The sequence below is a fragment of the Daucus carota genome, chromosome 1, assembly GCF_001625215.2.
Source record: "Daucus carota subsp. sativus chromosome 1, DH1 v3.0, whole genome shotgun sequence".
NCBI classification, from domain to species: domain Eukaryota; kingdom Viridiplantae; phylum Streptophyta; class Magnoliopsida; order Apiales; family Apiaceae; genus Daucus; species Daucus carota.
Genome location: NC_030381.2, coordinates 38,994,275 through 39,004,851, shown reverse-complemented (window position 1 = coordinate 39,004,851; position 10,577 = coordinate 38,994,275). Strand labels below are relative to the sequence as shown.

Genomic DNA, 10,577 nt, shown 5'->3' with positions numbered 1-10,577 from the left:
GATATTTTAAAAAGTTTTTAATTAATTCTTTAAAATAATTACTGATTTGCTGATTACACTCTAATTTGACTAATAATCTCTACTTTATTCAAAAAAATTCTGATTAATCTCTTATAAATTCTAAATTAACTAGTCAATTAATTAGTTCTGATTACTCCTGACTTTTACCATAGGTGGCTAACCAGTGCATCAGAAATTTAGGAACAACTGAGACCAGATACACACTTAAGTAGAAGTTCATATATAGAAACCACACCGTTTTACAAGGGAGTTCAACTTCACAATCCATACAAGCCTGGCGGAGGAAGTGTCTGATAATATTGTAACTTCTTGATGAACATACATAGAGACAATCGATTAATCTATAACTACTGCAAAGGTTCCAGGGCTCGAGTCCATTCGATCCTCTAGCCCGAACACATCATGATGGGAAGTTGGGAACTGGATAGATATATGTAATATGTAAAGATAGAGTCTGGAGTTTGGCCTTAGAGTTGGCCAAAAGAGTGAGCAAGATAAGCCAGTGTGCCCACAAGGGGCGCATTGGTGTATGTCGATGGTTCGGATTGCTCATAATCCGAACGTTCATCGGGGAATTGGTCATGCTCATTAGGCCCTCCGATGACAGCACCAACCAAGATATTAGGATCAGGTGACTGTGATCTCATGAAATCAAACCCTTGGGAGCACTGGAGCTTGGCCGGGTGCGATGAGACCGACGGCAAGGAGGCTGCCCTGTGGTGGATCCTCCGGGGGAATCTCGGACCATACCCCACCATGTAGGACATTCTCAGGGGATTGTCTCCCAGGATGTAGTCTACCTGTGTTGTGACATGTCTTTAAAATATGTACCATGTAATAAATGACAAAAGATGTAAGAAAACATGGTAGTGTAGAATGTAAATGCATGTAAAACTGAAAATGTACTTGTTGCTTGGCTAGGGCTCTGAGTTTCTTGGGAGTGACCATGGCTCCACCACAAGTGACCACTTTGTGCGAAGAAGTTAAGTACTTGGCATATGTAACCAGAAGGAAAGAAGTTGATGTAACATACTGCATGTTAGCATCACCCATCTTGAAAAAAAGCCCACCTGTACCACATCCTTATCATTATAAAGACTTTCACATGTATTTTACAGATCAGGAGCCTCTCAATTATACAAGTCACTAGTGATAATAATTCATTCAGGCCTGGTAATTGGTAAACCTTGTTTAAGCAAGTTTTTCGTAAAGTCTGCTTACATTTTACCCTCCAACTTCCGACATTAATTTATATGTGATACATCAACCAAAATATGTTTATTTTTTTACCTGGAGTGTACTGGGATTGAGGGATGAGAGAACAGATGAAATTGTCTGCATGGCCTTTGTAGTCATGAAGGGACTGAACCTTTCCCACAAGAAATGCCTGAAAATCAAACAAAAGATTATGTTACAACTTCCAACACAGAAAGTAACAAAATAGAAGAGTAAAGCAGAGGGGTTCTTTATGACCTTGGTAAGAAGGATCCTGGCTCCAACATGCTTGTTATCCCACCCAAATGTATTGTCATCTTCACTAGCACCGAGGGTCTGTCCATTTACTTGAATGTAGCTTAGGTACCTTGGATCCTTGGTAGCTTTATGCAACCAAGCAGCACCCCACAACAAGTCATCCTTCAAATTAAAAAATTAAAGGTAAAAAAACCAATATTATTCAGTGTTATAAACCAATTGTGAAGAAGGGGGAGAATTAACCATATCTTACCTGGAATCCTGAATAATCACAGTAAAAAGGGCACACATAACTTTTCAACCCATTGCTGTAGGCGCCTCTGTATTTGTCAGCAAATGCAAATACCTGTAACATAAGTGAATAATTTCTTTTAATTTTTATAATTTAAGTCATTCTGTTTACAGAGCACGGTTGGATAGCTCAGTGGTAAAGAGCTTATCCTCTGTCGTCCCAGGTCATGGGTTCGACCCTGGCTCACCCCGAGAGTTTCGTAGAACAGATACTCATATGTAAGTCTATAAGCCATATTTGTCAAAAAAGTCATTCTGTTTACAAGGATAGAATGTGAATTACCCTTTTGGCCCTGGCTACAAGGAGTCTGGAGTAAGCACGGTCAGTTTTTCTAAAGACCAAAGAAGCAGCAGCAAGAGCAGCTGCAGTTTCAGCAGCCACTTCAGAGCCAGGGTTATTCTTGTCTATCTTCAACACAGTTCTTGCAGTGTCCATGTCTTCAGGTCTCTCCCAGCAAGCATGGTCCTTGTTTGCATCACCTACCTAAACAAACATACAAGCTCTATGTCACTCAAAAGGAAGCCACATTTTTGCTAAATCAGCATATTTATCATGGGAGAAAACAGAGATCCAGAGAACAGAGGAGAGTGAATGTATGTACCTGAACAAAGATAGTGTCTGGTTTAGCAGTAGCTTTGAGGAGATAATCTGTAGCCCAACGAACAGCTTCTTTTGCATTTGGGAGCTCACTTTTCATGATCCCACCAAACTCAATGACACCCCATGAGAGCATAGTGGTGGTGAATGCCATTGGGTACCCAAACTTCACATTGTCCCCTGCATCATAGTATCCTCCCACTAAATCAACCTGCATTGTCAAAATTTCACCAAGATTAGAAAACCAGAGAGAGAGAGAGAGGGGGGGGGGGGGGGGGGGGGGAGGGGGGGGGAGGGAGAGAGGAGAGAGAGAGAGAGAGAGAGAGAGAGATGCTACTACATACATGCATATCCGCGCCATCAGAGAGGCCAGAGTCTCTTCTCCAAGTAACCCTCTGGTTAGCAGGGAGTTTCCCAGACCTCTGTCCTTCAAAAAAGAGTATGGACTTGGTGAGAGCATCTCTGTAATTGTGTGATGCAAAGCGACGGTGACGATGGTGCTGCACATTGGTAGGATACGCAAGGGCATTGTTGAAGACATGAGATGAAACGAAGAGAAACAGAGCAAGAAGAAAAACAGAGGACCCCATTTTTTATTATCTTAAAAAATAGGAGAGCTCTGCAGTAACCAGAAGCAACTAAATTTTAACCAACCAACTGCTCCAAGCTGCAGAATCACCAATAGAAAGCTCGGTATTTATAAAGCCAAACTGCCAAACACATATTTTTATATGATTATTTCATTCCCGCTCAGCTAAAAAATTAATATTTTATAAAAATAAGCGCAGCTCCCACCAATGTTAGGCGCTTTAGATTTATGTTTTTCAACTATCGAAATAGTAAAAAAGCGTTACAGAATTGCAGGCCAATGTGAGGTATGCTTTGTTTTGCCTCGTGAATTCATGTGAGTTAACTAAATAATAAAAATTATTAATTTTAATTATTGTTTATATTAAGATTTTGATTTCATATTTGCATTAAGAGAAAATTTAAAAACAATATTTTTAACTGTAGGATTAAAACACATAAAAGTATATGTCAAATGTGACATAAAACAACATAGGGAGTATATTTAAGTTATTTTGCACCACCTAACGAGGAAAAGGGGATGTGAATTGCGTGCTTTTAAATAAATCTCGAGCCGCTAACTGCGGCTTTTGGTGTGCTTAATTCAATCCTGGGATGTCCGAAATTTCGTATATATGTCTCTGATGAATCTTGGCGTGCATGAAATTATGCAGTTTGTAGCAAGGCGTGTCAGCAAATTCCTGCACACTAAAGAATTTAAGGCAGAGCATTATTAATTCAAATGATATATTGATATAAAATGAAGTTCGGATAATGAGGTTATAGTTAAATATTTTGGTCACAAGATGATTATCGACTAATATTTAGCTGTTAAGAATTGAATTAACTATTTTATTCAACCGATTGATGTGATTTTGACTAACCGATTAAAATTAATTGTCATTATAGATTGTGTGTCAATTCAATTTTTACATTTAAAAACAAAGAAATATAAGTAGTCAAAACAACTAAATTCCTATGAGTTTCAGAAAGAATTCGAAAACAAATCTGAAAGGGGTTAGTGATGGTCAAATGCGGACAAACAAATTATGTATATAACTGTTTAATAAATAATTGTTTGAATTGTTTTTAGCAATAATTATACATGTAAGACTCCTTCAAACAGTTTTCCAAAAATTATATTTGAAGTTTAAACCAATATTTCAATTAACTACCTACCGAACACCCATATTTTGTGATTTGCATGGTAATTATAATTAAATATTTATGAAAGGTATTGTATAATATAAACTTCATCTCATATCTGAAATTTAATTTCGTTGACTGTTTTTTTTTGTTTTTTTTTTGACAGAAATACACTTGCTCGTATCGATATACGCCAATACTCCGAGGAGTTTCTTTCATTCAAAAAAGCTTATCATCTAACCGAAAGACATGAAAATGTCTCCGGAAGCTTAGACAATAAGACCTTAATGTCCGAAAAGAAATCGTCCCAATTTGTAAGACCACGCCACCTGAAACAAATACGATCCATTAATAACAAGAAAATTAATAATAATAAATTTAATAATTAAAATCAGTATAGATTATCAAAAAATGGTACAAGTAGAAGAAATGATATATATAAAATATTTTGACAAAAAGAAGATAAAATAAGAAAGAAAACAGAATAAAAAATATATCTAACCAAAGGGAGACCCTTTGGCTAGATATATAACAAAATAAATAAATAATTACTAAGAATAATTAATAAAATGTATTAAAATAAAACTATAATTTTCAAAAAATATCTAATATTTTAAATAAAAATTAAATTAAAATTAATTTCGTTGACTGTTGTATACATGTAAAACTTTCATTTTCTTCAAAAAATTAATCTGTCTATATTTTGAGATCTCTTGAACCCCTCGTTTCAGCGTGAAGGTGAAATCGGTTTAGATGATTTTTAGATCTGAAGAACGCTACAGAGCATTTCTAACAAGCTTCCAAAGATGAATTTGATGTGTTACCAGCATCCCATTTATCTGATTTTTATAAATCGTGACATTATCATCCTTTTTCTTTTTGATAAAGCTATATATTACTATTATATGTGTATATATTTATTTATAAAGGAGGTGCCTGCGGTATAAAATTCCATCCGCACTATGCCACATTTATGTTTCATTCGAAACACTGTTATATGCGTGTACATTTTTTAATATATTAGTATAGTTCTTTGATTGTATTGAGCGGAGATTTAGGCTCAGTTTTGTAAAATCATAATTTAATACACGCATCATATATTCATATCTCATCTTTGTATGTGCGTGATATTTTACGTATAGTAGTGAAGTAGTGATAATGATAATTCAGGGGCCTCCATGTATAATAGGAGCAGTTGATAGAGTAAAACTATACAACTTTCCCATTAACATAAAATAAAGGCAGGCTTGTACAAAATTAATTTGTCGCATGCACATTGTTTTTGCTCTAAATGATTAAGAAGATAGATTTGGAGGGACATTAGAATTTGCCACTTTATACTTTTGACCCCGGAATCAAAGGAGTTAAGACAAATTAATCATTTAACCCTTGTTTAAAGTTGAACATTACAATTTTTCACGCAATTTGTCTTTTTTTCCTTTTTGGCTAAACTATGTTATAGTTTTGCCATTCCTTTTCACTCTCCTCAGAAATTCGAACAACCGAGTGATAGGTGCAGTTTTTTGGTGTGTCCACAGAGGTGCATGCATGGTTCCGTTATTTTCTGTAGCAGAATTATAAGTTAAAATGATCCGCACTACGCCATATATGGCCTACCGCAATGGTATGAACACGAGTGTTGCAAAATTATGTTGCATTAGAGACACTAATCCATATCTACAGCAACGATAACCATTCATGTCCATATGATGTTGCAATAGAGGAATATATGTGTTGCATAGAGTATTAGTAAAATAATTATTTATAATATGAGAATAAAATTTACATAAAATCAAAAAAATATAAAATAATTAATTAAGAAAATATAATATATTAGACATGAAAAAGGCTAAATTTTGAAATGCAATATTAATTTTTATATAATCTCTTTAAAATAATAAAATAATAAAAATAATAAATTTGAAACTAAGTAATTATGTATAAGATAATAATGCAACAATTGAATTTTTAAAAATATAAAATATATAAAATAATCACATTTATAAGTAATTAAAAATTTAAAAATAAAGTAAATTACTAAAAATTTAAACAAACAAATTGAAAAATTGGGCGGCTCCTAAAAATTTGGGAGCGGCAGATTTCCCCCCTTTTCTCTTTTCAGTAGACACGCATACACACACTCACATTTCACTCCACAAACTCATCTCACTGCAGACACTCACCTCATTCTCTCCGCTGAAACTCACCGCTCTGGTCAAACTCACTTCTCTGCTCAAGCTTCTTCATTTTGTTTTTGACTATAATGTTTTGAGTTTTGTGTCTTTATTTTTCTCAGGCCTTGAATTGAATTGGGATTTCACCGGAATTAGGGCTTAAATAGCTTTTTACTTTAATTGGGGCTTCGATTTGCTTGGATTTAAGGTACAATCCCTCTCTCTCCATGTCTCTGCGATGCAGTCTCCCTCTTTCTCTCCCCTATCTGTCTTTCCCCACCTTTGTTAATTAGCCTAATCTGAAGTGCTAAGCACGTTAGTCCTAATTTTTAAAAACCCCAAATGTCTGAACACTCTCTCTACTTCTTGATATTCAATCTCCACCACCACAAACATTAGTTTCTCACGGATTCACCAACTGGGTCTCAGTTCTTTTTCTAGTGTAGTTGTTGAGGCACTTGGGTAGTTCAACCTCACAACTTCATTTTGTAAATTGAGGTATTCTTTGACAAGTTTTATTTTATTAATAGTTTTACAGATTTTCTTATTTAGGTGTGTGCTGATTTGTACTTAAATTCAGGGGATTGTTGTTTTCTTGAATTTTACAGAAAAGAGAAGAAGATATAAAATAAATGGTGTGTATGCTTCTTTGTTTTGAATTGGTGCTCCTAAAGCTCTGGTTATCGGAGTTGTGGCTTTGTTGTTTTTTGGTAAAGATCTTGTTGAGGTGAGTTTCTTTACTTTGAGCTTGAGGTATATATGCTTTACAATTTTTGTTTGATGCTTATGTAACATTTGTGGCATCTATGGGTAATGATTGTCTCAAGGTCAACATGTACTTTGTGAGAGTCTACAGGTATTCAAAGATGGCTACTGATAAAGAAATTCCTGAGGTAGTCCCTTTATTGCAAAACAGTATTTGCATATACTGGTGATTGGTATGTCGACAAAAATAAATACCTGGTGACTGTGTTATTAATAATTGCTAAAATCAGTTTCTCCCACAAGCATGAAATTGGAAAATAATAATTAAATACACCATGATGAAAAAAAAATTAGGCCATATATGTAAAGTGCTTATGTTATCTTTATCTATCCTTATTTTTTGTGTGCTTGAACATTGTAGTGTGACCAATTAGAGATGTGTACTTGAGATCAAGATGAGCACTGAGGTTCAGCAGGCTTCTAGAGTTGATCATGGAATTCAGACCAATATGACGTCCACCTCATCTGCAGCCCCAACAATTAGTCCAAAAATTTCAAGGTTTGCAGCAAAGTCTGGATTTGTGATACCAAAAAATAAGTTGTTAGGCTCGCTGGTACCTGCATATCGGGGTAGTAAAAAGCCGGAAGAAACTGCTCCTATTAGTGACGAAAGTAGTAAACAGACTCGAAGGAAAACAAAATGGGGGCCTGATCAGACACAAGATGCTAATGTTTCCTTGATTTTAGTTAGCGAAATATGGATTTGGTAGTTGCTTGGACTTGTGTAGCTAATTTGTTGTGTAGCTATGTGGAATTGGTTGGATTTGTTGTGATGTTTGTATTTAAATAATATATTTTTAATTCGTTTTAGTAAGTAACGTTGCCATTGATAAACAAAATGTTGCAAAAATGAGACATACCAACAGGTGTCCATATGTGGGATTGACACGTGTCTCCATCTAGTAGAGACATGTGGCAGCCACTAGACTGACACGTGGCATCTTGGGCCCACAAAATAGAGCCTGCACGTGGGACCCACACGTGGATCCCATTTTTTTTTTTTTGAAATGAGATCTAACGTAACATAAAATTTTAGTTGCTATAGGGTAGTCAGATGTTGCAGTAGTATTGCTATTGTAACAGAAAACCCCATGTTGCAATAGGTGACCATAATGTTGCCGTAGAGGCCTAGGGCAACATGAAAAAAAGCAACTTAAATTTTATGTTGCAATAGCCTTTTTTCGGGCTATTGCAACATATTTTGAGGTTGTGGCATCATTTTTTTGATGTTGTTGTAGGTCATATATGGCGTAGTGGCGGATGGTATTTTAAGTAATAAGTAATATTTCTATTAATCTCAAAATTCTCCTGTTTATAACTTTCTTTACACAAAATCTAGTTAATTTCTGATGCGGTCAAAGATTAGTATCTCCGTCATTCCATCCTGCCAGATGTTCCTGTGAGGCAGTCAGAATCCTTGCGTAGCAAGAATGTTAGCCAAGACTGGATTGCTGACATTTATTTCGGGACATAATATTATTTTCGTGTTTATAATTAAATTCGAGACTCTCATATTAATTGAACAATTTTTTTAAAATATTAAAGATGTCAGGAGAATAGCTAATCAGAATCATATAGTATTATTTTAACAAAATTTGCATCTAACTCCGAACACCGTAATAATCATCAGCACTGTGTCACTGTCAAGCGTCAACCAATGTACTTAATGCAAGAACTGCCCGAGCTCGGTAGCTCCTATATGTTCGGAACATGGAAAGAGTCGAGGTAATTCTGTATCTTACATTAAAGCACAAACCAAGATCCCTCCTCGAATACAAGATGGACGATGGCGTTTTTGTTTGCGTGTGTAGATATATCATGGACAAAAGCATGGACTTGCATCTCCAGTGTCGAGTTCAATGAGTTGCTCACAAAATGATGAACGAGGGACCATCTTATACACATACATTAAACATGCTACGTGCTTCAATTCTCTGCATGTGATGTGGAGCATTTGAGAGTCTCATTAGATCAAGGAAAAGTTACTTACACTTTATCTACGTAATACTACCAAGAGAATCCCATCCCCAAACTCCATCCATTTCCCATGCTTCACGTTTTTTTACAATTATACCTTATACTTTCGATAATTTTTATTTTTTTAGTTGTGGATAATGTAACCAACTCTATGCAAGTAGTAGGCAGTCGTTAGTCAAGATTGAGGGGAGTTGTGGGCTTTAAATAATGCATCAACTGCTAACATCAAGACCATTGTTTATAGTAACTACTGGCTCACGTTTTGATGTTGCATACTTGCACTCTTGCATTGCATACAACTCGGCCTCTGGGGAATAAAACAAGCACTACTTGCACTACTGCAATCTTGTCTACATTTTATGGTCGTGAAAATCGAAACTAATCAATTGACATACCGATTCAGGTTATATTTGGGATTTATTGAAGATATTTTTGGATTATTCAGAAATATCCAGTCAAATCGGAGTGTTATCAGTAAATCAGTTTTTTAAAGATTAATGGGACGTTTTTAGATTATTGCCTGCATTACATAATCTACACATTTCTTTTCTTTTGTTCATTTTTCTTAATAAAGGTCATTCCGAAAACGCGCGTTTATAGTGCTAAATTTGACCACATTTTCACTATTTCGATTTTTCGACCAAACTTCTTCCAATCATATGAATTAGTACATATTATTCAGTTCTTCGTATTTAATATTAAATAAATATTAATTCCAAATATTAATTTCCTTAATTGCAAATATATTTTTTAATTGTATATTATTTTGTTTCGTACGAATATAATATCTCAATACATTATTTTCGAAATAATATCTTCTTATATTTTATATTTTATTTGTATTTATCTTTCAAATGTAATATCGAATATTAAATAATTTTGTATTCCAAAAGTTAGTTTTTCATTTTCAAAATTTTTAATTCCGAAATATTTGATTAGTTTAAGTTTAAATTTTATTAATTCCGAACATTAATTGATTAATTCCGAATTATTTGATTAGTTTACAGTTTAAATGTAATATCGAACATTATTTGATGTAGATATTCTTTTTATAAATCGATTAAAATCATGTTTAATTGATTGATAACCTGTATAAATGGCCTACATGGTTATAATAGAAGAATAAGAAAGTTGATTATATTTTTATTTTTTTTGTGAGGGAAAGTTGATTATATTTGATACTGAAGTGTTTGAGAATAATAAGAAAAAGAAATTTATCACTTTTACTTAACTTAATATTCTATGAAAAAAATAAAATAAATTATTGTTTTTTAAGGAAAATAAATTATTATTATTTATTCGTTTCTATATGGTATATAAATAAAATATTGTTATATATGTTTATTTATTTTTGTACTATTACACTATATGAGTCAAGTACTTATAAAATATTTAGTTTTAATTTATTGATTAAATACTTTACTGGTACTGAGAAATAGGTGTAATTATTACATGCATGTTGTTTTGAAGTCTTTTTTGAACATTGAAATGAATAGCAGGGGTCGCCCGTGCACGGGCGCCCCATGCTTGGTTCCAGAATCCTGCTCGGGTCGCCCAAACTCAAA

The 10,577-nt window shown here is 34.2% G+C and overlaps 1 protein-coding gene and 1 long non-coding RNA gene across 10 annotated transcripts; one reads left to right on the top strand and one right to left on the bottom strand.

Annotated features, from left to right (window-relative positions):
• Positions 1-220: 220 nt before the first annotated feature.
• Positions 221-3,066, bottom strand: LOC108202101 (endoglucanase 17). The gene is made up of 8 exons (XM_017370482.2): positions 2,728-3,066; positions 2,388-2,594; positions 2,069-2,269; positions 1,748-1,840; positions 1,495-1,656; positions 1,312-1,408; positions 928-1,091; positions 221-821 (listed from the first exon to the last, which is right to left on the bottom strand). Exons 1-8 carry the CDS (start codon positions 2,971-2,973, stop codon positions 489-491), a joined length of 1,503 nt encoding a protein of 500 aa, XP_017225971.1. The 5' UTR covers positions 2,974-3,066; the 3' UTR covers positions 221-488.
• A 3,090-nt stretch (positions 3,067-6,156) lies between these two features.
• Positions 6,157-7,849, top strand: LOC108210905 (uncharacterized). 9 transcript variants are annotated; one of them, XR_001804947.2, is made up of 5 exons: positions 6,157-6,310; positions 6,393-6,478; positions 6,700-6,768; positions 6,879-6,997; positions 7,098-7,849. It is a non-coding gene; the product is annotated as an uncharacterized LOC108210905 (long non-coding RNA). The 9 variants fall into 9 exon arrangements; XR_001804945.2 differs by having other exon boundaries at positions 6,879-7,163; positions 7,397-7,849; XR_001804942.2 differs by having other exon boundaries at positions 6,717-6,768; positions 6,879-7,849.
• Positions 7,850-10,577: the final 2,728 nt, after the last annotated feature.

Coding starts and splice junctions, on each gene's coding strand:
- LOC108202101 (XM_017370482.2), bottom strand. CDS start 2,973: ATGGGGTCCTCTGTTTTTCTTCTTGCTCTGTTTCTCTTCGTTTCATCT. Junction 2,270..2,387: donor CAGACACTATCTTTGTTCAG/GTACATACATTC, acceptor ATGTTTGTTTAG/GTAGGTGATGCAAACAAGGA. Junction 1,092..1,311: donor TCAATCCCAGTACACTCCAG/GTAAAAAAATAA, acceptor GATGTGGTACAG/GTGGGCTTTTTTTCAAGATG.